We start from the raw sequence: 27,392 nt of genomic DNA, 5'->3' as shown, positions 1-27,392 counted from the left end.
CATTGCGCTCTTCCACCTTGTGGAAGGTGCCGGTGAGTTTCTCTATTTCCGAGCTGGTGTAGCCAAGGTCACTTAGGAGAGTGACAACACCCTCGATGTACTCCCCTATCACGACATCTGCCTTTCCGATGAAGCCCTCCTTTAGCTCAGACCTGCCGGACACCGAAAGGGAAAGATGTGAATCAGAATCCAGACGTCAGCTACAACTTCACATTCATTTCCTCTGTACACTATATCGACCAAAAACCTATTCGCTAATACACAATAACTAAAATTTCAAAACCTTAGTGAATAGGTATGATGTTAACTGTATAATCAGATAAGTGTTTTTCAAAGGACAGGGTGGGATCGGGGAACTGCATCAGGAAAACAGTCGTCGAGCTTACAATACTTTTTTGATACAGTTCGAGGGTGTTGGTGAATGCAGTTAGTAATGCAAGAGATACAAGCATTCACTTCTTTGCGCGCCTGTGTGTGTGAAGAAAGGACAGTTCCCTCCCCATCTCTTGGTTCCCCGTAGCTATATGGCAGGCGTACTTCTGCAGGACAGCATCAGCTTATTTTGTAAATTGTTTTCGACATCATACCTAGACGAGGCTAGCGTGGCGTGCATATCGTTTGTAACAGAGCTAAGTGCTGAAACCTCAAACCTCCTAAAGCCCTGAGGTCCAAGTGTATTGGCAGTATAGACTAAGAAGTTTCACGTGTCCCAGTGTATTGGCAGTGTAAACCAAGTTTCACGTGTCCCATTGTATTGGCTTCTCTGCACGTGGCTGGTTGCTTTGCCGTGATATCGCCTTCGTTGCTGGCTCGGCGTGAAACACCAATTCCCCCCCCCCCCACTCAGTATACTAACAAGTTTCACGTGTCCAGAAAGTTCTTCCCAAAGCCTCTGTGATCGTTACACACAACTTTTCCAAAGCTTGGCCAAACGTTCAACGATATTTGCCTTTAGAGGCGCCTTCTTTGAGTGCTACGAGAGCATTTGTGAGAGCAGTACTCTTTACATAAATTTTCATATTTTTTAAACTCTACACATTTACGAACATCTAAGCTTTCTCATTTCCGAGTCATGTACTCCTATTGCCAAAGGTGCCATAAAATATTTAGATTTCCCTTCAGTTCTTTCTTGTTTTTATCGTTTTCTAGAAGAACGAAGAAAAGACTGTTAAAACGAGAACTCGTTTGGTAAACAAAGAAACAAATTCTAAGAAATAAAATTATTTTGAGTAACCCCGTGGATAGGGCAATCTCACAGTAGGCTACAAGTGTTAATCTTCTCCTGCAGTTCCTGTTGTGATGCAATCGCCTCATCCCCGTGCTCATGGAGGTAGGTGTTGAGAAGTCGAATTTTTTCCATAAGCTCGTCAATCTCCACCTGTCGTATACCAATGCAACACACACACACACACAGGCCCTCGCACATACGCAGGCAGCACGCACACAACATACAAATGCCACAAGTACGGGCATAAACAAACGCGTGAAGCATGTAGTCTGGAGCGGAAGTGATATGACTAGAAAATGTGAGAGAGAAAGGGAGACATCCCGTCATAGTGTCAGCCTCAAGTTTTCGTCGCAATAAATGGAAACTAATCTAGTCGCGAATTTGCTTGAAAACGTAAAGCAGTGTCTGCAACTCCACACACCCGTATTTACTTTGAGTTTTAAAATGCGAGCTGTCAGAGAACAACCACAAATGTTTGTTGGTGTTTCCAGGCCGCAGTCTGTTGTAACCTACATAGGTGTCCCTCATATCTCGTAATTAGGCCATGTCATCTATTTATCCAGTAGATCAATTGCCGTCACTTGGGTAGGAACCAACAAACTAACAAACCGACCTATAGTTGGGGGATTACCAAAAATGGGTAGGATATGTATATGCCATGCGCTATCGAGGTGGGAACGTTGAAGCATAGAAAGGCCCGAAAAAAGGAGAAGTAAGCAGGAAGTTGCAGAAAGTCATCAGCTATTAAAGAGAAAACTGAAAGGTAAGGTGTCTCCTTGGATATTCCGCTTCGTTATTTATGGCGCTTATCTCAGAATGTGACTGAGGTGAAAGCAACATTTGCTAAACACATGTGTATCATCACATCTGTTTATTCCGTTCAAACACACACACACGCACACACAAGGGTCTAAATCGTTGGTTACAGGTGTTGCACGAATGTGAGCCCTAAGTGGGAAATGATGATGGTCGGAGCTTCGAACCTGTATTGCTTGCGCGCGCCTCCCTTGTCTCGGAGATGTTCTTGAAGAGCATGTAGTTTTCCTCGGCCAGCTCCACGAACGTTCTGATAATTATCTCCATGTTTTCTTCTCCCAGTTTTGAGCGAATTTTAGCCAGGGCCGTCTCGTAGAAGATGTTCTCCTTCTCCGCTGCCGTCGCCTGCCCCTTCTGCTTCTTTTTCATTTCCAACCATTCGTTCTCCCGGGGCTGAAAGGGATAGCATCAGCTTCGTTAGTGTTTCAGCGTGCCTATCGCATTTTAAGTTGATGATGACTATTTCCCTTTCCAGGGCTCGATACCAGAGTCAACAACATTTTTTTTCTAGGACCCTAACTTCTACAAACTGTATTTCCTCTATAAGACTTATTACCTATCGAAGTCCATAATGATTAGCTTTATTTCCAGGACATGACTACTCTCAAAAAGAGACAGTTGTGTGTGCTAACCGTCGGCATCATGCTAAGAGAAGGGGATTTTTGACACCAAGGTTAGAATATATCTTTATTACCACAGTATGGTAAACATGAGGAAAAACAGCTTTGTTGTTCATAGCAGAAGCCCATTAATGTGATTATTTTTCAAAACCGCAATTTAGCATACTTGCTGTTATTCAAGTGTGCACATGTTAGTTTGTTGAGAAGACGTGTATGAAGCATTTTAAACAGTTTAAGGCGCTGACAAAAATAAAAACTTTGGCAAAGGGGTAAGGACAGGAAGAGAAATGTAAGGCAGAGATGTTGTCAGGTATAAAGACAGTCCTCTGGCCACACACATCCTTAACATCTCGCTGTATCTATAGATCGCCAATCACAAACACACGAGGGCCCCCTAGATCTCCATGGTGGTACATTCAAGCGGGCGATCGTTACGACGAAAGCTTGTTCCTCTCTGAACTATTTCTACGGAAAACAAAGAGGGCAAGTCACTGGCAAGTCCAGGAGGTCAGAGGTAAGCAATGGTGGAGAACAAAAACCTATGGGAATAACTGAAACGAAAGTTTATATCCGCCATTGGAAAGTTTATATCCGCCATTGGAAGGACCGGCAGAGTCAGAAGTCAGAAGCGCATGAGAGCGCCAACAGGAACACACAAGAATAACTATCTTCCTCAACAACCGTAAGCACATTCCAAAACAAACAAGTAGCAGCAAACTTGGGAGAAGTCCGCAGTCTGAAAAAGAAAACAGAGCGGCTGACGTCGCACATCATAGGAGCGGCCATCTTCCATCATTGTGAAACGCCAGTATATGTGCTGATATGGTTCATAACATTTTACACAAAAGCCAGCATTCGTTGTAGATAAAAATCAATTTTTTACATAATGGCATTTGATTCTTGTTTTTTAATGCTAAATTTGTTGTAACCAGCACAAAAACAACGGTAACGACAATTGGTGTTAGACAAGACCTTATTCTTCGCCACCATGAAGTTCTCCAGACGCTTGAGGAAGTCGATGTTGATGTCTATTCCCTCTACCTCGGTGTCAAATGCAGTTTGGGTCCGATCTATCATCTCCGTCAGCTTGACGATGGCCCGCTTGCTGGCGTCCTTTTTGTTGTACGTTTCCGTCGCCACATTGATGTATTCTGAAAAGAGGCGAAGCCGAAAGGGGTCACTGTCGCAACATGTGCTCGTACAGTCCAATGTCTGAATTTATACGAGGCTCTCATGCTACATCAGTTGATAGTCTCTTTAGAGAAAGGAATATGTCTAAGTCTTGCATAAAGAGATTAAGTTTGCAGACATTTCCTCCTAAGCAGCGACAGCATTTATGTTTATGCTTCTTCCGTTCAACTCACTTGTATTCGACGCGCTTCAACCTTAATGAGGGTGGGGGGAAGGGTATCATTCTTGTCGTTAGCGCTACTCTTGCATGATTTCTAATCTCAACTTTGAGACGCGAGACAAGTTGTCCATTCAGTGCACCTGAAATGTATTGTCTCTATAGAATAGCACACTCGGTGTGCGTTGTCGCTCAAAAGTCGGTAAACGTGGCCAGCTCCTCAGCTGTGACCGCTTACGATTTCTGCTTATTTTGAGACTGGGTTTAAAGAATCCGTTACATTCTACACAGATCACTAACACCATCTTGATAACCTAAGGGAGGTGCATTAAGCGAAGATCGAGAGCCAACACGCACGCATGCACGCATTCATTCTCTCTCTCTCTCTCTCACATACACACCTGCAAGATCAGCGCTAAGTTTCTGCAGTTCTTTCTCCAGGTGTCTGTGGTTCTTGGCTAGCTGGGCGTGCTCCACCTGCAAGTGGTGTATCGTAGCGCCCAGCTGGCGGTTCTTGGCCAGCTGTGTGCCGTACTGGTGCGCCGCCCGCTCGTGGTTCTTCAGGGACGACAAGGCAGACGTGGCGTGCCAACTGCCATCTTTGGCCTTCACCTCCAATTTCCTGTTGCGGGTCTTTTGAATCTTCGTGTCCACTTCCTTGATCTGCGGGTATCGCGCAGCATGCGTCGCATATAAAATACGGGAAAGGAAACAGAATAAACAAAGAAATTTTAAAAACGAAAGAAGGAAGGTCCTAAGTTTTGCTTTCATCTGCACACTGGACCACATGACCACACGAAGAAGAGGCAGAGGACCCATCTGGTCGTTAACAATTAAAGTTCTTAAAATTTTTGGCCATAAATTCCAACAGACCCTTTCTCCTCCATACTGTGGAGGGAGGTTCTTGAGACTACCATCTCCCATACACGGCTCCGAATAACGGTTCAAATGTTGACTTTAAGTTCAGAGTCAGGAGTGGACTATTGCTCTGTCTTGCTCCCCTATTATGCTACTTGTCTAGACATCATTAGCCCAAGCCTTACCTTCTGCCATCATTGCTTATTAAAAGCTTGCTGTAAACCGCAATTATGCTCTGGTGAATTACATTCACACCAACTGATATTAATTCTCCAAATCTGACCAAATATATGCACCTTCGTTGGCGAGAAGCATTTTGAAAAGAGTAAAGACGTCATTTCAAGAATCACCACGGAACAGACTCTTGGTTATAGCAATGCCTCATTTACATTAACTCAAAAAACTCTTAGTTTGTTGAGGTCTTTATTGTTCTCGAGTCAATTCACTTAAATCAATCCATATGTACTCACATCCTCTCTCAGAGGTTTTACAAAACCACGAAAACCTCTTTGTGTAAAAAAAAATCTAGTGTCCGCGCTACGTCTTGTTTGCTTGACAGCAGTTCCAAGCTCAAGTTCATGTTTCTTTTGTGCTGGCATTTCGGAGAGCCCGATGTTTAACGGACCATATTCTTCGACTAGAGCTACAGCTAGATTCTCATTTCACGACCCGACGCGGATGGCAGGAGGCTCTCGCTTTTCTGCAGGGAAGTAGGTTTGGGGAGGGGGGAATGTCAGGAAGAGGAGGAAGCGGTAGAGGGGAAGGGGCTGAGCTTGTACTGACCTCTAGCTCCAGCGTCTCGATTTCCGACTTGGCATTTTTTATCTCGACGACATGTTGGTCGAACTCGCTGATCAACTGCTCAAGGATGATGCTGCATCGCTGGTCTGCAGTCTGGTATACTTTGGCGGTGGCTAAATTCAGAGCTTTCAAGCAGTCGTCTTTCTCCTTCATTAAGCACTCGTACCTGCGGCAGAAGACCCGCGACGCTTTATTATCTCTAAAGAGATTTATCATGCACTTCCTAGTCACTTTGGAAGAATTGTCTCAAGTCAGAGGACAGTCACAACAACGTCAGCCGGTCACTACCATTTCAGAAAAATTTGGTAAAGCATTATTCTCAAACACGCTTTATACAGCAAGCGTAGAAAACTAATAGTTAAAATATACGAGAACCTTGCATATTCTGTACTAAGTACGTGAAAAAGCTGCTTTAAGGCAGGATTAATATGTACTTTTATCACAACAAGCTAAAGTGAAAGTTTCTTCCATGTGCGCAGTAAATGCCTCATAGCGTTGAAAGCAAAGATTCTTACATGTGCTTAGTAAGTGTGTGGGAAAAAAATGAAAATGAAAAAAAAAGAGAGAGTGGTGGTCCAACGCAGCAACAGATTTTCTATAGCTGCCAGTTTTTGCAACATGCCGGAGACAAGGAATGGGGATAGCTGCGCTGCAACGTGCAAAGTATCAGACAAGGAAACACTTGTTAACTTTAATAAGTAATATGTTAAACGTGTTAAACCCCGATCGCCCACAACTTTCTATCCAAAGAAAGATTGAAAAACGAAAACGTTCACAAGTTCATTTCTGAAGTTACACATTTTCTTCCAAACCAAGCCATTCTCGTGACACATTTAATATGGGGAAGGAATATGAAGCAAACAGCATTGACGTACATCCCCCGCCCTCGAAGGAGACCACTTCGTTTCGTTTTAAAAAAAAAGGAGGAGGGGGATAAATATACGGAATCTTGTGATACAATGAAACAAAAATAACTCTTTTTGATGGTTCGTTCATAAAAACTGATGGGTTGTAAAAATATGAGTTACTGTTTTAGATAAATGACAAAAAAAAGTTCCATTCTAATTTTGACAATTTTGCCAAAAATATCATGTTGTCAATTTCTGCTTTATGGCTATTCTTTTTGAAGATTCAAGAGTATAAGAAAGTTACCAGTTTCGTTGACTTTGAAGCTTCAGAACTACCATTTCTGGTTATTTGACGACATAACAAAAATTACCATTGTTGTTGTTTTTTCAGCATGTGTGAGGCAACCCCGTTGTGGTACAGCGTAATCCGGTTCTGCTGACGTGTTTTCTGGATCATCAGGTCGTATTCTCTCCTTTTCGCTTGCGCCACCAACTCCATCTCGCTTTTACTCTGCCACATTGTTCTGAGTTTTCTGTCAGCGACACTGTCCACTAGCGCTTGCAGAGTTGAACGGCACAGAGAAACGAATAACTCACGGACCGCTTTTGGGTTTTTTCCCCTTGTAAGTACTTTAAATATCACGTCTAGTAGTGAAGAAAAATATATGACCTTGTTTCCCTCCTCTGTTGGTTGTCTTTAGCAAATTTATAATCGTTTATTGTGGAGCTTAAAAAATAGTTCTTTCTTCTAATCCGCCAATGAAAACAGAAAAAAGTAAAAAGCTAACAAGATACCTACACAGGTAAAATGTCAATTAAAATTCAGAGATCTGAGTTAGCAATGGCAGTCTTAAATGGCGCAAAGAACGGGTAGCATAGTTTTCCTCAGAAAGGTGCCTTGAAGCGAAGAATTTCAAAATTCTTTTTCTCCTTAATATGTTTCTTTTAAATGCGTTGAAACTGTCGGAACCGTAACGAAGAGAAATATTTCAATGAAGAAAATCTGAACGATGACGGTTACCAAGCAGTCGTAGCTTCCAAATGAATTTTTGTTTCACCTTCAAAAGCAACGTTTCTTTAACAAATGCTAAAAACTACACGATATCTCGCAGAAGAAGAGGGTACTACAGCAAGAACAAATAATCAGTAAAATAATGCCCTCAAACCAAGATGGGCCTTATTGCACTGTTTCTATCAACCCTTTTCTTCGAACGCTTTCAGCACAGAGAGACTTTTCCCGGTCAGTCCGAGTGTCTTAGTGACGTGTGACGTATGACGTAATTATGACGAACAAAATAATGACGTCCGATGCTGACACTCTAGTCTGTAGTCACACGTAAACTAAGTGAAGAACATGACTTTATACACTTTGGTGCCAGAACGTGGTGGTCTTCTAGCTTGGAATCGGTGATTTGCATGTTAAACAACCTTGGCTTTAATGTCCGAACCGGCAGCTATTGCGCAGCAGCAGAAAGGAAAATGTAGAATAGTTATTTTGAAACTCTAGCCCAGTCCACACCTTTTGTGAGCGGGTACGTGGGTTGCGACACAAAGATAGTGTAAGATCGACAACATGGTCAACACTCTATAACACACTGGCTGTCAACGATTAACGATGTTTTACTACAATCATAATGACTTACAAATTAAAATTGTCTTATGAACAGACATTACCGGTGTTCGAAATAATGAAAGTCGGTAAAACTGACATCTACATCAAACTGGTTGGCTTTCTCAAACAACAGACGTTATGATGGCATTCTGTGATTTAGTGTTCACAAACTAAATGTGCAGTGTTTCTTCAAGTTCAGTGTTTACTAGCATCCTGGTTTTTAACCCTTACAAAACAACAAATACTCTCACCACTTTTGGCTATTCGCAAGAATCACTCACTGATTGACGACTACCAGTCTGACAAAAGTGCTTACTGAATACTCATGGTGTTTTTTAGTGTCTTTAATGAATAATTATAATGATAAACGCAAATCTTTTATATTAAAATCCCGAGCACAACTTTAATCAACAGAAAGTATTTGAAAGATTTCCGGAGTTATCGATTTAGATAAAGTTAAGAAAAAGAGAATATCCCAGCCAGTTATTTCCCAAGAATACCTTCCAGTCCCACATACTGTTCCTTATTATTTTATTACAATAAAATCATTGCAGTCCATGTATCCAAACCATACAACACTTACCATCTCTGTTGGCCGCCCAGTGCAATCGTCATTTTCCGTCCAAAGCTCAGCCTGAAACGGTGCAGATGACGGAATCTTTTCAGTATCTTCTGACGATCCAGTTCCTGTTCCTCCATCATGCGGTTTATCTCAGCTAGCCGCTTGAAATCTCTAAAAGCCAGTTCGTCTTCAAAATCTTTCCACCCCGCCATTTTTTCTCTCGTTCTTCCTTCCTACGTCTGCGTTGTTCTCTTCCCTTTGACCTGACAGAATTTGGGGAGGTTGTGATAGGAGGGCAGAGAAATGACAATGCCTTTTTTATTTGTCTGTATTGAATATTATTTAAATTTGAAGCATGCGAACAAGACTATCTCGTTCGTTGATTATATATGATTGATCAGTTTTTGTGTTCCCTGATACGTGACTTTGCTGAAGTTCTAGTGAAGCAGTGTTTTGTTGTTGTTTTTGTTTTGTTTTGTTTTGTTTTGTTTTTTTTTTTGGGGGGGGAACAAACTACTTGTTTCCAAAATGTGAGTGATCGACACCCCTCTGTTCTTTAGATACACGTGTACAAAACATAATAATGCTAAGAATATAACAGACATAAGACATGTGCATGGATACTTTCTGACAGCTACAACCCACTGAATAGCTGGGATGTTAATCTTAATGCATTTCTGAAAGGGTGTTAGCGTGGAAACAGTTCCTTGAGGCGGTTTGAAGATAATTATTTTTCGCGATTTGACAATGGCGACGACGACACTTTCTTGCAGATATGATAATTAGCGAGTACCTGGCTTCAGCCGATTGGATTTTTTTTTTTTTTTTTTTTGGTCGCACGACGACGAAGACGATGATGATAAAATTTGTAAACCATGTTTTCCCGTGTGCATGAACACTCAATGTGCTGCACACGAAAGACTACAAACAAACTGACGGCAATGAAGCAAAACTAACAACGTACTATTGATCTTTCTACCATAGACTGACATGTTGACAGCTTATGCTCGGCGATAGAGGTATGAAGTTTCGAGAGAATATGAGATAACAAACAATTGCTGCGAAATCACTCGCCAAGCAGCTAGCTCCTTATTTTCTCGATTCCAGTCTCTTCCACCACTTTGCTCTCTCTCGTCGCTACCGTCTAAAATTCCGATGTTGTCAACGTTTGTCAACATTTGTTCTGTGTAGTGTTTTCTTTTAAATTTAGAGGCATCTTAGAACTGAGAAAATAAACACCCAAAATAAATAAGCTCTGGAGCAACATACAGCTATTAAAAAGCCTACGACGGAGTTATATTCAACATAAATAGTCCTGTCAAATATGGCGAGGACCGGACAAACAAATTTACCTAATTATCAGCCCCTACTCAGACACGGAATTGTTTTCCCCACCTTGAATGAGACAGGAAAATTTCAGCCAATCAAAGGGAACAAAAAAATGTGTGCCTGAATGATAGAGTGGTGCAAAACTAACAAATATAAAATAGAGAAAAACACCGTGAAAGCCCTGCCATTCACAAACATCAGGTTGTTGCAAACGTCACGATTCAAAACAATCTAAGAAAATCCAAAACCTTGATATATTTTGCTTTTGTTTTCTACTACACTTGGCACAACTTCCTATTTATTCCAATAATGGACATAAACAGAAGAACCTGGGCAACTTTGGCATATATATTTAATCTACACAGCAAGCTGTACTCAGATGTTTCTCGTGCCAATATATAAATTATAAACTATTTTGTCCCGATTTAAAGCAGATTTAATAAGTTTTAATAAATTTGTTAGTTTTCAGAACAGAACCGCTGTTTTCGAGTGAACTGTGTCATTGTGATCTTGTCCCCTAGCCCCCTTATTTTTGTGACTATCAAAACTGGTCTGCATATAAAATTATGAAGTTTTCTAGTTAACATAAGGCACCGAAAAAGCAGCTTACCCTTCACACTGAAGGCTTCCCCTTTTCGCCTACTGAGCGCACAACAACACTTGCTGTCTCTTGCGCTTCCTGTCCAGTAGGCGGAGAGGCGGCCTTCTTTTTACGTCTTTTGTTGTGTTCTGACGTCATGATTTTGACTTCAGAACAGACGTAACCATTTTTGTCGTCAAACAAATACATATTAAAATATCTCACTCTCTCACTTTCTCTCTCTCTCAAACACACACACACAATGACATACTCGAAAAACGCAGTGGTCATATACCTGTTCTACTGTGTGTCAGTGTACGCGCATATTTAGACAATTAATCAGACAAATAAGTAATAGATGCATTAGCTAGTAAAATTAATAAATTCACCTTTGGCTGTTCACAGTTTCTTCATTTCTGCGGAACGCTCGCGACTACTCGTCAAACATAATGCATCCACGGGACCTGGACCTTTCACGATCCTCTGCCTTTTTCGGCGTTGACCATCCATCCCACCGTCAAAGCATACAAGGCCGCTCTGTTCAAGATTCCTGGAGAAATATTTTGCACGCCTTCTCATTTAAACAGTCTCTCCGATGCGTTCTATTAGGAGTTCGTAATGTGTCGTCTGCACAGTCAAGACTACTGCGCTGGAAAGGCAACTGAAGGCGAACTATTCTTTCCTTTTGTGAAGAGCGATTTCGAAGCCGCCAGGACATAGATTTCTCGCCCTTTGAAAGAGTAGCATCTACAGATTCATAAATGCGCACGCGCGTGTGTGCATGTGTGTGTGTGATTGAAAGAGTGAGTTAAGTTTGTTAGTTCGCGTATAAAAGCTTGAATGTGTGCGCGTGTGCCAGATCTTTAAAAAAATATGTTGCACATCTACCCATAACACTGATTTCATAGTGTGATGTCTTTAGTCTTGAAGAACACTCGACCAGTTGTTCAGTTTCATACATATCTGAAGAATATTTAATATATGTAAACAATCTATAAATCGTGCAATAATTTACTTTACTATATTTGATTTTTTTTTTGATGCAGTAATCTAATTCATTATAACGTAGCATTCCGGCGATCTTTCCAAGCAGCGCTTTTGAGGGTGCAGAATCTAAGTACATAGAGATTTGCCTTGATAATTTGATAATCAACGTGCTCTCAAAGACATCATCAATCCAATAGAATTTCAATATTTAAATGTCACTACTATAAATAGATTAGTTTATAAGCCTAGCTTTTACAAAGTGTAGATGCAATTTATACAGACATGATCGAGGTATTCGGTTTGCGTTGACAACTGTTGTTGCGAGTGTTATGGCTTTTTATTTTGTTTTTATTTTTCGTTCTTAACACCAACTCCGACAACGTATAGCATGTACACTTATATATAAGAAAAAAAAAACACACAGCATTTTCTGCACCCTCCAAGCTAGATTCGACCGTTTGTTCTGTTGTAGTGCTTGGTAGCTACTGTGTAGCATCATGACGTCATATATGACGTCGTAAGGCACGTCACTAACGTGCTTACGGTAGCCCTAGAGCGACCCTAACAAACAAACAAGGTAAACAAAAAACACACAAAAAAACAACCATAAAAGCGATTTTATCATAAGGAGAGAGAAAAAAAAAAGGAGCGGAGAAGAAAAATTGCGAATCTATTTCTTCAATAATTAACATTGATTATATGGAACTGTTTTTCAAAAGGGGCGTTTATTACATTCGTAGCCGATACCACTGGCTCTCCGTCATTCAGGCTTGGTTTTTATTTACATAGAAGAAGAAAATGATGTCACATACAGAGAAGTGTTTCAAGCATTTTGCTTCCATGGATGTCTTAGACTTAGAGGGCTGTAGGTTATAGAATTTCTCCTATACACGCATGAACACACGTGGTCTATCTGCAGAATAATTCTGGGAGAATCATTTCTGACCGCTTATTTGAGAAGAAATAATCCATTAAAAAGGCAGTGATAGAGAATATAATTATGGCTTCGCTCTGGGGTTGCCGTAATAAAGAGATTCTATGAACCTCGACTGTGAATCCTAGGCAAAGCTTACGTGCCTTGTCTAGTGTGATGTAGGGCTAAAAGGCTTCGTTTTCGTGATCGAAGTTGTGCGTTGGTACTGGGATACATGGGGAAAAGATTTGTAAATAGATATGTCTTTGAACAAGACTGAGGGAGAAAGAAAATGAGAAGCAGGGGCAGTGAAGAGAAATTGTGTGATATCAATTTTATTGGTCGTGACAAGCATTGCTCAGCATTGTAACATATGTGTTTACAAAAAATTATTTAGTGTTCTACCTTTTTTCGGTGAAAATTTCCGTGAAGGACAGTGTTTAGATTGATTGCGACTTGTAAAGTAATTCAGAAAGCCAACTTTCATAGATGTAAATAATTGACATGTCCAGTTTGCTTGAAAACTATAGTGAACACTTTTTTGTGAACACTCCTCTGTCAGCATTGAAAACTTATAATTTACATTTTTGTGTGCTTAGTGTAAGGAGGCTTTCTAATTGTTGGTAAATATTTTTTTCTGGGTATAATTTGGGGATTTAAAAGATGGTATATATATTATTTGTAAAAAAATGTTTAGTTCATGATTACTATATGGTTGATGTTCAAATTTGATATTTATTCGTACTGTCCTTTGCTTGTGGATCTGCCAGTAAAAAAAATCTACCTCAGATAATATTCGCCATATTGCTGTATTTATGATTATCATTACAAGCAAACATTAACTATATTTTTCGTGACCCATTCTGACAAATGTCATGTAGATGTTACTCTATCAAAATTTTAGCACAATGCCGACAGGTTCTTTTTGACATTCATGCTTTTTTTTGGTTCAAGCTCACGTTTTGCATAAAACGAACTATGTTGTGTCAACATTGATTTTATTGTTTATTATCAGTATAAATAAAGAACGAAGCTTAATCTTCACATTTCTCTGCTCATGTGTTGAAAAACTTCGTGTGATGATAAATGAAAGATGAAGACGTTTTAAAATAGAATACCCTGTAAACTCCAAATGAATTTCAACAGATCTCCGACTTTCAAGCAAAATTAAGCTGTGTGCATACAAAACTAATCTGACACCAAAATGGTTAGTTAACATGAACCCACAATGCTTCTGATGAATTCATAAAAAAAATTCTCAGGAAATTTTTCTTGAAATGATGAATACCCAGCCTATACTTTCTCATCTCATAGTGCTGATGGAACTCATTGTCTGTAGTGTACAAACATGACATCATTTTGTGTGGTTTAAGTATTTCAGTTGCATGTTAGCATAAGAATGTAAATAAACTGCAAGAAATTCCAAATATTATGATGCCCAAACTAACCATCATTAATAGAAATATTGTAGCTAAAATTTCCCAATCTAAACCCACTTGTTCGGTTTTGATACCAGTGGACTCTCAGTATTTTTTAAAATGTAAATTAGGGTAGAAAATATGCAAGATAAAAAAAAATATTAGAAATTATCTTGCAGCTTTTGTGGACAAATACCCCCCCCCCTCCCCAGCCCATGGGTGGAAACCTAAAACTCTAAGAAGGAAAAAAAATAAAAAGACTCCATTGAAGGGGTGACAAGGGAGACAGAATCAAAGGGAAATAAATGCAGCTGAAATGTTACAAATATAACTGTGCCTACACAAGCAAGCTTTTTTCTTTTTGATCAAATTTGTTCTGACACCTTAACAAGACAAAATTATATAATAAACTTGTTTACAGTAAAGTAACATATACAACTAAGTAAACATTCCCCTAAACCCTACAATATGTTATTAAACTAAAAGCACTTGTGCCCAACAACAACACACACTCAAACGTATTCTCTTCTTATCCCACTGTAATATTTTGAAACTTACAAAAACTTGCACACAAAATTTTATTTTGTATGCATCACTGATTTTAATGAATGGCAGGAATTTATTATGGACATTTTTTTAAAAATCGAAAATTCTGTGCAATGAGTGTCATACCGACTATCTATGCTGATGACAATAACCTTCTACAGGAGTGGCCACATTGCAGGGGCAAGCAGTTGTCTTTCTTAAATTAAAATCAGCATCCATGATTATTGATATATGTGTTTTTATTATGGGGCACTTTCAGCTTATGTGGGGGTGAGGGGTGAGCGCTCCATCAACTTTGTTTAAATATATTTTGCTGTGCATTGTCTGCATGTTTGTGTGATCATGAAGATGCATTTAATGCCTACCCTAAATATGTGTGCTCACACACCTGTATGTAGGTAAAGCGATATGAGTCCAGCTGATACTGGACTGTTATTATTATTAGATTGAAAAATATTAATCAAGCATTATTTTTTTATTAACAAATTAAATCATCCATTTGTTAAGAATACAAATTGACATAAATATATGTGGATTCATTTGATCAACATGCATGCACACATGAACAAATAAAACCACATCCACCTAAGCATTCACATAATCTTCTGTACAAAAAAAACCAAACTTATGGGTGTATTGTTTACAAGCTTCCAACATGCACATGTTATATACAGTACTTATGAACCTGAAGATGACTAGTAAGTAGTAATCAATAATACAAATATATTTATAGTCTCTTGCCAAACAAATGTGTCTTCCTCAATGCGAAAACGAAGTAAGGGGAAGATATATTAATGGCTGGTTGCAAGCAGCCTGGCCCGACGCCTCCAAGCTTTGATTTCATCCCTTCTTTGGTCACCGCTCCAAACATTTATGTGAAAGTATCCAAAGTTATAAAATCATACACAAGTATCAAATCTCACGAACTCTCAAGCAAAGGTTATTCCTTTTCTCTCCAAAATTCCCTTACAGTCTAGATTTATGAATCAAAAATATCATCAAAAGCAGTCATGATGCAGCATGCTAAACAACTGCTTGGGAGTGGAGTAGAGACCACTTCATAGAAATGTCTGTCTCTACTTATATGTCTGCACATGCTTGTGTGCCATTATAAATACAAAGTGAGTGCACTCAGATGAGTACACTTGCATGTGCAGGTAGATTTGACTGGAAAATAAAGTGTATTTATGAGGTATGTAAATATTTTTTTTTAATCACAAACAAATCTACACACCCACAAAAATGAACTGCCTTCTAAAGCACAGTTCACAATAGCAGTCTACAAGCTCTTTGTACATCCTATAGGCATAAGCTACTACCTCCCAAATATAATTTCTCCTATTTTCCATGTTTCCTTGTGTTAACAGTATTTGGAAGTGCTCTTGTCTCTTTCCTAACAAGTACAGTCTCAGACCAATATCAGACAGAAGACTCATAGACCATAGGCTTTCTGTCCTCTGGCTTAGGGATCTCATACAGTCCTTCCCTCACCAAAAATCGGCTAGCATCTTTGTGTCCAAGCTCAAAATACTGATGCAAGATGTAGCTTCGAGGAGGGAAGAAGGCATGAGCCATGCGGCGGACATTGTTGAAGTTGACCTGAAAAAAGAAATAATTTTATGTAAAAAAGTTGAAAATGACCAAATACCTCATCTATTCCAAATCTGACCCCTCTCCCTCTACAAAATGGGTGGAAAAGAGGAGAATGCCTTCTCTATTGTTTATCTTCTGCCAGTTAAATGCTCATTTAAACACTGAACAATGGACACTGCTGCTTACAGTGACAAATAAAGATAAAAAGAAACAACCCATGTCTTATCAGCACACGGGATTTGTGACAGATAAAGTATTGAATATTTAATTCTTAGCACCGTTTTGTTCATATTCTGTTTTGACCTCTTTTTAAAAGCCTCAGTTCACCCTGCATCCCACCGCCATTTAGCTCTGCTGTTGTATCACCAGCATCTACCTCCAACAGTATATTGCAACTCACTCTGTACTGTCACTATCCCTTTGTGATTGGTCAGTTACTGCTGCCTATGTCAACATTACCACTTATTACTGATGCACAATTCTGTCCTATTTATCGTCTCTAGTACAACCGGGTCAATTCTACTTCAGCACAGGTTCCTTGGGATATCAATCAATACCTGAAGGTCCTGGTTGTGAAGATTGACGTAGTAACCCTTGAAGCCTTTGTGGTGTGCATCTTCAGGCCCGATGTCTTGCTTGCCGCTGAATGGCGAGACTGTGATAGTTCGACCCTCACCAAAGCGTACCAGATTATTGGACAGTCCACCATCAAAGTAAACCTAGAAAAAAAGAAAGTCCAGTGCTAATAATGTAGTTAAATGTGCAGACCCTGTTGGATAATTAACAAAAAAGTATGTTAACTTTAAAAATTCAGCTTCACAGACTTACTTAGGCTTTCTTTACTTCTTTATCATCAGTACTGATCAAGGAAAAAGGGGAGGTTGGGATTTTTAACTCTTTTTAGCTTTAACTCCCTCAAAGAAAGTACCATTTTCTATCCTGGCATTTTGTGGTTATTGACTCACTTTATCTCTGAACATAGGAAGCTTGGCTCCGCTGTAAAATGGTATGTGACAGCTTGCTACTAGTGCCTGCACAACAAAGACAACAGTATGATAATGAATGACATTGGGCAGTCATGAAGGCTACTCCATCATACACCTTCATTCACATCTTCTCTGTACCTCTCTTTCACTTTTTAATGATCTGTTGCATGTAACTTATCAGTAGCGACAAACAAGTCATATTACAATAATGACCAGATAAGTAACTAAATACAGATCAAGAGAAAGTATTTAACAGCTCCAAACTCCCCATTAAAACTATACTTTTTCCAAATTGAAAAACAGCAAGGGTACTTTATTAACATAGTGAGTCTTGCTTACAGCTAAAATCATCATGTGACCTTTGGTCACTGCACCTAAATGCAGCAGCAGATGGCTTTAAGCAGAAAATCTCCCATGTGCAATGACTTAGCCAAACTGACATCAACCACTTCGCTCCAGTAATTTAAAAATCAGCAATCTTTTATAACAAAACTAGGACAGAGAAGACAAGTGACATATCATTTGGATTTCTTTTTTAACAAAGGGTCATTATCTTAAAAATAAAGGAAAATAACCTCAATCAGTTCCTCTCTTGATTGAAAATCTGAGAAAAGTTTGTTCTGGCGAGTTTTTCCATGAGTCAAGGAGACATGCAGTTTTCCACGTGCAAGCTCGTGTGCATTGACTGGCAGGATGCTGTCAAGAAGACGGGCAACCTCATCACTCAGCCGATAGCCTGGTGTCAAGGCACCCATGGGCTTGTTGCGGATGCCTCTAGCTAGCTGAATAAAGGCTTCTTTTGATAACTGCAAAACAGAGAAAGGAGAAGATAAGAAATAAAGATATTTCTAATACCTGCTAGAAAATACAGACAGGAATTTTTAAAACTGCAACAATAATAGAATCTGGGTTGTTGTTTTTTTTTAAAAAAAAAGGTCAAAGCATTTTTCAGTCAAAGCAAGACCAAAAATGGTAGCTTTGTGAGCAGAATGACAGCTTTTTAGCACAGAAAATTATTATGTTCCATTACAAATGGTGTCAGTTTACAATGCATATTGGCTCTCCTAGCTTACCTCTAATCAACAAATTCAAGGCATTTAATAAACACCAAACTGCCTTACTGGGGTCATTAAAAGTCCCTGTCTGCTTCACTTATCCATCAAGTGAGAAGTTAAAAATTCAACTGACAGATGCTCATCCCTCTCCCCTACCACCTCTACCACCTGTGTAAATAATGGGAATGGAACTAGAGAAAAAAAAAGTTCATGAATGAAAAAGAGATTTGTGAGAACTGGGAGCAAAGATGAGGGGGAACAGCGGGACCTAACAGTTATTCATAAAATTCCATGGGAAAAATACATGTCTTAATCTCTTTACTTCCCTCCCCTAGCCTTCCAAGGAAACAAAAAAAAACCCGAGGAAACACAATCATCCAGTGTTTATATAAACAGGTCACAGGAAATGTCAACTCGGTAAGAATCAAGGAAGCCACTGCTGACAGGAAAAAACATTTCACCTAAGCAAAAACATCTAAATAAAACTATAACACATTAAATGGCTAAAATAAAGTTGCTGCTGCCACACCAGCTTGACAGTTGTCACCATTTGTAAATGAGGATGGTGGAGAGGGTAAAAAATACTTCCTTTTGTTTGCATATCTTCAAAATTATGAAGGTGTCTGCTTCCTAGCCTCTGTCTTAGATTTTGTGAAATAATTTAAAACAAAGTTCACTACATTTTCCAACCTTCTTTTCAAAACACAAACAAAAAACCCTGGACTTTATAGACCTACATGGTAACCACTTTATGCTATTAATCATAAAAAGATCTAATAAAAAATTGCACTCAAAATGCATGCAACTGCACTTATATGCAAATTCATGTACATTTATGTTTGCACATATGCACATACTAGTACAGTCACAGTAACCCAACAGTCTCTAACACAAATTCAGGAAGAACATGACAAACACCTCAGTTTCAGAGCAGACACATTATTGTACTCTCCTGTGACAAGGAATTTTAGCTAGTAATAAAAAACATGCACATTTTTGCCTAGACAGAAACAATCTGTTTTCGAAAATGAATGGGAAAGGATTTATGTCTGCAATGTGACAGAAAATATATTTATTTTGAAAATACATGACCTGGATTATGACTTCATGTAACAGGGCTCTATTTTTACAAACTTTCATTCTGTGTTAGTCTGTATGTCTCTTGTTCTTTCTCTTTGTATGTATGCATGGTTTCTTGTGCACATATACACGCATTTAGAGTCAGCTGATGTTTAATGATTGTATTTATGACCAAGGTAAGCTATCTTTCCTTGTCACTAGTGGCTTTTCCACAGCCCTTACCAAGTGAATGTGTGTGTGTTTGAGAGAGAGAGAGAGCTTTTCCAAAAGCTGTTGACATTTTTTAATTTCAGCACTGATAATCTTTTTCAGTTAAACACTTTTGTAATGGTTTCATTTTAATTTCTAATTAAAACAACAAATGTTACTGCTGGGAAATAATAGTAATAATAATACAGCATTTTGTATAGTGCTGTACCTTACATAAAGTTCAGCCTGAAGTATTTATGTTAACTAACCTTTAAGCTAGGAACATTATTTTATCAAATTATAGTTCTGCAAGGGACATTACACTTTTCTCACTTAATTAACCTTTTATTTTATATACCTGCCCTACCAGCAGTTTTGAATCACATTGTTTATGGAAAGGACATCTATACAAGATAATTTTTTAATAAAGTGGCTAAAATAGGTTCAGTCACAAAGTAATTTTATGAGTCAGCATCTTGGCATTTAATAGTCAAGTATAGGGATCACACCTTATGTATCAAAAGAAAATCTTTTCTTGTGTTTTTAAGCAGATTGCAAGATGTTGTTATACCTCCATACTGTCAGACAGCCCATAAATATGCTTACAATGAAGGAGGACCTCCATACCATAACAAATGCCTTTATCTCTCTAAATACTTGATGAATGCTATATATATAAAAGTCCATGTAGAGAATATAAATCTGCTTTCATTCTATAAAAAAAGAATTTTTATGCCCCAGCTTTTGGACTGTGACTATAGCCAATGCAGCATTGAAATTAGCACTGTTTCAATGAGAAGTGGATAAGATTCACATCCAATCTTTATCCAGCTTACATGTAAGTCAACCTTTTTTTAACAGTTTGCCCACCTGAAGTAAATGCTGGCAAGACTGGAGACCACACTCATAAATCTGTCCGCATAACATCTTGGCCTACTATAAGAGTCTTTCTGATGTGCATAATCCCAAACATAAATTATGTAGAACTACTGACATATGATACTCCTAGACAAATTGAGTTCTAAGGACACTGAGTACACAGAAGTTCAAAAGGGAACACACTAGGCTTAACTCTTCTGAGGCCATGCAGAGTGGATCAACTGATATTACTGTCACAAAGTCCACATGAGACACAAATACAAAACATTCAATTTATAAAAGTTTATCTGTACACTGGGATGCTAATCTTGCAGATTTTTCAAACTCTAAAATGGTTGAGTGATATGATGAAATAATCAAAGCTGAATAAATACTGAAAACAAAGCCATACCACACAAAAAATACAAAACACACAAATAGTGTTCAAATGACTGAAATCAAATGCATATTAAAAAGCAATACTTTTATCTCTATCTAATGCCTTTCATGGCTTGGTTCCATGATGATAGTCTTAGTCTATCAGTGGAAGCAGGGGTGGTGGAGTAAAAACAAAAATGCTTGCATAGCTCATATACAGCATTATACACAGTCATCACTAACAATGTGGTTACATACCTCAACTTTCTGTTGTGTTGGGGACGTCACCAACAGTGCCCCAATCAGGGCACCAGCTGAAGCTCCTGCCACCCGATCCACTCGCGACAAAAAGGACTGTCCATACTTCATGAGGCAGGAGGCCACACCCAGGTGGTACATGCCGAGGAAGCCACAGCCACAAAAGGATAAGTTCACAAGCATGTCGTCGCTCACACCTGTAGGACTGGACTTTTCTCTTTGTTTGGATGCCTTCCTGCAAGACCGGTGTCTGTGTTGCCTTGGTGTTGGTGATGATGATTTGGGGTGATTTTCTGCTTCTGGCTCTGGGACTGGGGCTGACTCATTATGCTCCTGTGAATGATGATGTTTGTGGTGATGGTGAATGTGAGGATCTCTGGGATATTGCTGACCGCCAGTGTGATGATGGCTGGGTACCCTGTGTGATTGAACTTCCTCAAGAGCTGAGTCAATTTCACTGCGATATAAGTTTTTGAATGACCTTACACTCGTAAATGATTTAGACCTTGGTCTGATGTGCCCTTCAAATATGTCGATGTCGGTGCCGGCGTGTTCTGCCACCATAGCTGCAGTTACCCAAAATAGCTCTGCAACAATAAAATAAAACAAACTCTTTAAAAGAGGTCCAAAAGCTAGGACTGAAACAGCAGAAATATGATACTGTGCAGTGCACAGCTTTATTCTCATTCACTCTTTTCACACCTGCATGCATGCACACATGAAACATAGATTCACACACACAAATCACATCGGTTCCTTAAAATTACTTCCAATGAAATGTTGATAAAAATTCCTGTGATTATATGCCAAAAATTGCTGCTGCTACTAATAATCAGCAGTATTATTCCCCTGGAGCAGCAGCCAGACCCAGATCACTTCCCAGTCTTCTTTCTTTGCCCCTAGCTCGTGGACAGTCTCTCAAATGGAAACAGCAAACATGACCTGGGCAACACAATGTTCCTTTGTCTTACCACCACTCAACAAACAGGGTAGCATTTTCTCAGGGCTGGACAGGTGTACATGACACAGAGGGGAAAACTGAGCATACGTGAATGGCAAATACACACCAGGGTCTCTGGATTCCCTTCAAACCCTAAATTCATGGCACCCATCATGATCAAAAGTTCTTCATGTTGAGTCGTCGTGTGCAAAAACAATTATGGCTATATAGAGCCTACACAGAACCCTTAACTTCTTCTAATACATGTGCAACAACAAGCACTTCTGGTGCTTAAATGTAATAAATGCATGTTTATTATTTCCCTGGATGTATGCATATGTACATTATGTGTGTTTACATGCATGTATCTGTGTATGGTGTATGCACATCTACATGGATTGCACTTTGTGCGTGTAAATGCATCTCTAAATACTGAAGAAAAAAGGTCTGTAACTAAAAAGCGATATAAAAAGAATACAGAAATAACAACACCAGGTATGGCACAAATATTATCCTTTACATATCTAGCGCAAATATATCAGTAAGGCTGTATCTTTGTCACAATGTTTTAATGTCAAACACCCTCAACATGAGTGTGTGGAAACAAACACTCATGTGTTGATGGTGTACAAAGTCCTAGTGTCCTTCTGTTCTTGAGAGGCTAACAAAAATCCACACCATTCTTTATTATTATTTATGTTGGTACTATGTGCATGCATAAACAAGTGAGTAGGCATGTGGCTGCAGCCAACTCATACAAGTGCATGATTACATCTGTACACCATGAGTGCATGTAAACGTGCCCACTACTTTACAACAGAAGAGTGGTTGGGATCATCTATCAAGCAGGCAAGTAAAAGCCATCTTAGACTAAGCTTGCATGGAGTAGGGGAGGAAGGCTGGGAATCAACTCTAGCCAAACCACTTATATGTGATTGCTCAAGACACAGCCCGAACCAGTCTATTCATAAATATAAATTGTCTACTTACTTTCATGACACAACATATGAAAATGTGCATCTTATTAAGGCATTACAAGTGGTCCTCGACAACTATCAACATTTACTGAAGGCAGATATACACAAATATAAACAATCTTCTGTTCAACATTCCACAGGTTCACTCTCTTACCCCGACATCCTGACCCAGCCTTTGGTTAATATAGCACACCCTAACCTTTTGTGTGGCACGAAAGCATTCCACCCACAGGCTGGTGCCCGTCTATTAGAAAAAAAAAGGGTATAAAGAAATCAACTGATCTTATACAAGCAAATAAAGCTAAGGATATCCACCATTCACCTTATACATTTCAAAGACTCAACTCCCTTAACTGCTTTTTTTGGTTAAAAGTAAACCTCTCTTAACTTTGCGCACGTGTGTGTGTGTGTGAGAGAGAGAGGTTTTTTTTTTTTAACTCTTTGGGTTATGTTTTTAAGCGTACCTAAAGGCTTGCGATCGTCTGCTATCTAGTACAGTAATGCGAATGCCAAGCTTTTTTTTTTTTAAAGAATGAGTAGCAACGCTCTACATACGTTCTGCTGCTAAATTTCACGCTTCAGTGAAAGCCGTGGCCAAGGATATAGGGGTGAGAACAGAGCAAGCCAATAGTCTGAGGTGATCTGAAAGGACCGTTGTCACCTTAACTAGCCATCAGTGCAATAACGAAAAAACCCTCTGATCTCTAGGGAGGTTACTGACCGTGAACGCTACGTGTGATCGAAAATAGTGGGTGGGCAGAGGGGAAATAGACGGCAATCTGTTCTTATGATCCGTTGCCTTCCTGCAACTCGTTTCGGATCTGGGGCAGTTGTACAAGGCCAACACTTTGCTGTCTTGGCGGCCGCTCAACGATGTTGGCTTTACACCACACCTCAACTCTGCTAGTGTGTGAACAAATCATCTCGGCAGCTGCGTCACAGTATGGACTGACGGAAATAACCAAGCGATCGAGATGTGTGTGAGAGAGAGAAAGAATACATACCGTCAACCTGGGTACACTTGGGTTATGGTGGGTGGGTAGAGTGTATACACAAAATGTGATTGCCATGCTATTAAACGGCGCTCACGATCAGTAACCTCCCCTGAACCTATCATTTTCTTACTGTGCGCAACTCCGCCTCGGCCGAGCGTGAAGTCCTGAAACCGATACAGTCGAAAGTTGAATCCAACGGCTGCAATGTTCGTCCTTGGTAAAACAGTGACCCCCACATTACTGAAATCTTCGCGGTACTAGCTACACAAGTCTCGGAACGGAGAACCATTAAAAAATACTGTTTTGCCCAACAGAATGCATGCTGTTTTGCAACAAAGGAGTGGGATGGGGTTGGTGGGGTGCTGGCTTGAAAAAAATAAGTTCATTCTACTATAAACCATAAAGCAATGTAGTGATTGTCATGGAGAGAGAGAGAAACTGAACCCTATTCCAAGTTGCCCTCCGGGCTAAAAACAATGGCGATTTATCTCACCCGACTAACCCCGTTCCTAGGAGCTCTCTCCTCCCTCGACCTCCAGGAATTTACAGCACAAGGTCGAGATGCCTGCGTTGAAAGGGTGCCATGGCGACCGCGGCTCGTGGCTGGCTTTAGTGCCAAGAAACTAATTTTGCTCAAATATTTGATTTTGGCATACCAATCAAAAAATTAAATCAAGGTGAAAAAAAGTCATGTACGCACCACACACACACGCGCGAGCGCACTCTTGACACGACTAAAAAGGAGATAAAGATACAATAAAAATTGGAGCCGGGTACTTTTGCAAGTGCGTTACAAACTGGGTCGGGGGTTTGTGCTAGCTCAAAATCACGTGTCACTGGGCAAAAGGTAAAAGGTGACCACCAGTGCCTACTGGCCACTGGCTGGCGTCGCGGTTGCTGTAGGTCGTGTAGGATGTCGGATGTATATCTCTCGACTGCTTGAGGACGAATTTTCTGAGCGTTAACTTGAGGCTATTTACCAAAGTCGCTATCAACACAAAGAAGCAAAGCAGACGATGTGAGCTCACATGCTGACGGTAGTACAAAAGCTCCACCGAGCTTTATGGTCTGTTGTGTTTTTCGATTCTTGGCTCTTAGTTGTGAGGAGTGGAGATCGACGACCCTTGCAAAAAACAAAACAAAAACACACAAAACTAATAAAGAACAAAGTAACAATGCAAGTATTATTTTCACAAATTTACAGCGATTCGGAATATAAAAATATCCAATGGTTCACTGAGATCTGTCAACCCGCAACTTCGCGAAAGGCTAATAGTTGGTCTCGGCAGACCGCCAGCTGTCCAGAGATATTTGTCCCATGGTGGAATCAAACGTTTGTACTCAGGTGTCTGTCTCGGCCCTTCAGGAGGTGTGGGTTACCTTCCCGCCAGGTGCGCGGCGCACGCACCCCCGCCTTGTCTTCTATCGAGGCCAGGTGCAAACCACCTACCACTCATTTCATCTTATGCACATACCCTCGTCCATTGCCATACTGGATAAAAGAGGTAGGCGAGACCGAAGATGGGAGAGCGCAAATCTTAAATGCCAGAAAGAAAAGGGGAAAAAGGCAAAGGTCGAAATCGTACCTAAGATGCACCGGCAAGAGAAGGTTAATGAACGCAAGTTGGAAAGAAACACGTTTCTTCTCTTTCCTACCCTGCACCCCATCTACACCCACTTTGGTTGTTTTTTTTTTTTGTTTTTTTTTTTAAGTTTGCATAAGCGGGTGCGAGAACAGCATGCTTCTCATTGCTCTGTGCGAGTGTGCATGTTTTCAGATTTTTTTCAGATTTTTTTTTTGTTGGTATTGAGATTTTTCATAGTGAAAAATGATATTTGATCGGCGTTTGACATCTCGATGTCACAGCCGCCACAAACAATTTTTGGCTGGGCTCAAGAAACTTAAAATCATTTGTGCATAATCTCACGACACCTGCTTTCGGTTTGGTTTTTAGAGGGATTGTAATGGCAAAATAAAACTACTTAGAATCTCGTAAAGAGTGGGATTAATTTGAATCTCGTCTGTTCATGTGGAAAAAGTTGAAGGTTTTATAAAATGTTGTGTTTAATAAGAGAAATTACACGGGACTCTTGTTCGCGTAGACGAAGTCTCGTTCTCCGTCACGTGACCTTCTGACATATGACCAAGAGTGCTTACCAAGTGAGACAGACTGTTTTCTATAATTTTTAAAACTATGCTTTGAAACTTTAACTTTAAAATCTGAATTAACGAGACACTACCGATCACGAGTTCAAATCCTAGCAATAATCACCGACACTTCCTGTCCGTCTTGGTCCTTCGTCACACGCAAGTTTGTCTGCTAACCGCCTCGGAAAGATATCTTGGTTACTCGGCGGAACGACACAACGGTCAATTTCATTTTATTTTTTTTTTTTTATAAACATCGGTAACCTAAATAATGCTAATAAATTGGCACTTGTAGAGTGCAGACGAAACTCTCTCTCTAGTGTGAAATGGTTCCAGTGCAGACGTGCAAACGGGCGGGCAGCTAAAAATGACTGCCAAAAAAAAAAAAAAGGATCGGGAGCTGAACAAAATGGAAGTGAGCAACGCTCAGCCTGTTTTTCAGGACAGAATCTGCTCCACGCACGATTCGTTTCACCAAACGTGAGGCGCCGAGCAGTCTCTAAGCTACACCTCACAGTTCTCAGCTTAGCCTCTGTCGGCCGGTCCGGACGGCCAGCCAGCCAGCCTTTTTCCTCCCACGGCCTCCAATTCCTTCCCCACCACCTCACGTCTTCAACAATCCTTCCTTCCCCTCACCACTTGTCCTGCACCCCCGCCCACCCTGTCACGCGCTAAAGAGAGGACAGGCGATGTATAACAGGTCTGTAATTACACGGGGCCCTTGTTTGAGCCCTTCTGTGCCTGTTTGTTCTCTTCTCGTGACTTCAAATGACGCAACGGCTGCCAAAAAAGTAAATCTCAGAAAATGAGCATGCCGGTAAAGCATTCTTCACCGCACAATCTCGTGCCACCACGTCCGACAGCCGAGCGGGAGGAAAAGCGGAAGGGGAACCGGAATCATGCTCACACAAACGATGATGAACCTAAAAGGTCAGATGTAGCAAGCGTACCCCCCCTAATCCCCCACCCCACACAAATAATAATTAAAACAAATAAAAAGACAACAAAAAATTAAAATAATAAAGTCTCAGCCACTGCACATATAACTGTGTTATTATTTTGTTGGGCGATCATCACAGCATCACCAGAAATCGTTCCCAGTGGTCGTGATGTTCTTCCTACAGTTTGTTTTGAAGCTGGTGACATGTCAATGAATAAATTTTCTTCTACGTCTGTATGTAAATGGTCGTCGTCTTTGTTTTCTAATGATTGTGTACAGCTCTGCGCAAGATACAGTTTACCCACATATGGCTGAATACTACCCTCATTCCCCGTTGCGGTCTTGAGACACGCGCTACAAATATCACCATGCGCAGAAAAGGCTCAACATATGTCAGGATTATACATACTCTTACGTCATGAAGCCCTCAACCGTTGGGAGAGCTGGGCGGACATGTTAATTAATTGTATCTGTGTATAAACGTGCTAAGATTGGACCTGCTTCTGTGTCGTGGTGTTTCTATACATG

At 40.1% G+C, this 27,392-nt stretch overlaps 3 protein-coding genes across 7 annotated transcripts in view; 1 reads left to right on the top strand and 2 right to left on the bottom strand.

Moving 5' to 3' along the window:
- The window catches only part of LOC112554806 (myosin-2 heavy chain-like), a 37,899-nt gene extending 23,831 nt beyond the window's left edge, over positions 1-14,068 (top strand). The window contains exons 6-7 of the transcript XR_003097327.1: positions 6,911-7,142; positions 11,008-14,068. The gene's annotated coding sequence lies outside the window, so the exon portion shown is untranslated. The remainder of the gene's footprint in view (positions 1-6,910; positions 7,143-11,007) is intronic.
- On the bottom strand, positions 126-10,761 carry LOC112554808. 2 transcript variants are annotated; one of them, XM_025222859.1, is made up of 8 exons: positions 10,633-10,761; positions 8,715-8,956; positions 5,654-5,837; positions 4,414-4,675; positions 3,637-3,815; positions 2,212-2,437; positions 1,257-1,378; positions 126-152 (listed from the first exon to the last, which is right to left on the bottom strand). In XM_025222859.1, the coding sequence occupies exons 2-7, from the start codon at positions 8,903-8,905 to the stop codon at positions 1,368-1,370; spliced, it is 1,053 nt and encodes a 350-aa protein (XP_025078644.1). In that variant the 5' UTR covers positions 8,906-8,956; positions 10,633-10,761; the 3' UTR covers positions 126-152; positions 1,257-1,367. The 2 variants fall into 2 exon arrangements, with proteins under 2 accessions (XP_025078644.1, XP_025078645.1); XM_025222860.1 differs by lacking the exons at positions 8,715-8,956; positions 10,633-10,761 and adding an exon at positions 6,891-7,072.
- The window catches only part of LOC112554807 (patatin-like phospholipase domain-containing protein 4), a 33,057-nt gene continuing 16,400 nt past the window's right edge, over positions 10,736-27,392 (bottom strand). For 3 of the 4 annotated variants that reach the window (XM_025222857.1, XM_025222855.1, XM_025222856.1), the window contains exons 2-7: positions 20,864-21,450; positions 17,621-17,851; positions 17,025-17,090; positions 16,617-16,778; positions 10,992-16,065; positions 10,736-10,769 (exon numbers count right to left, since the gene is read on the bottom strand). In XM_025222857.1, the coding sequence (XP_025078642.1) occupies positions 15,886-16,065; positions 16,617-16,778; positions 17,025-17,090; positions 17,621-17,851; positions 20,864-21,427 (1,203 nt within the window). In that variant the 5' untranslated portion in view covers positions 21,428-21,450 and the 3' untranslated portion in view covers positions 10,736-10,769; positions 10,992-15,885. Of the gene's footprint in view, positions 10,770-10,991; positions 16,066-16,616; positions 16,779-17,024; positions 17,091-17,620; positions 17,852-20,863; positions 21,451-22,934; positions 23,013-27,392 lie in introns of those variants that run through there. The other variant, XM_025222858.1, reaches the window with a different exon arrangement.

Source organism: Pomacea canaliculata, linkage group LG14, assembly GCF_003073045.1.
Source record: "Pomacea canaliculata isolate SZHN2017 linkage group LG14, ASM307304v1, whole genome shotgun sequence".
Lineage (NCBI taxonomy): Eukaryota > Metazoa > Mollusca > Gastropoda > Architaenioglossa > Ampullariidae > Pomacea > Pomacea canaliculata.
Note: the sequence above shows the minus strand (reverse complement) of the source record. Positions and strands in the feature narration are given on the sequence as shown.

Bases quoted from the DNA above. Each gene is read 5' to 3' on its own strand.
- LOC112554808 (XM_025222859.1), bottom strand. From the start codon at position 8,905: ATGGCGGGGTGGAAAGATTTTGAAGACGAACTGGCTTTTAGAGATTTC. The intron at 4,676-5,653 runs GTCAGTACAAGC...CGATACCCGCAG, and splicing joins TCGAGACGCTGGAGCTAGAG to ATCAAGGAAGTGGACACGAA. The intron at 2,438-3,636 runs GTCTTGTCTAAC...TATCCCTTTCAG, and splicing joins TCATGGTGGCGAAGAATAAG to CCCCGGGAGAACGAATGGTT.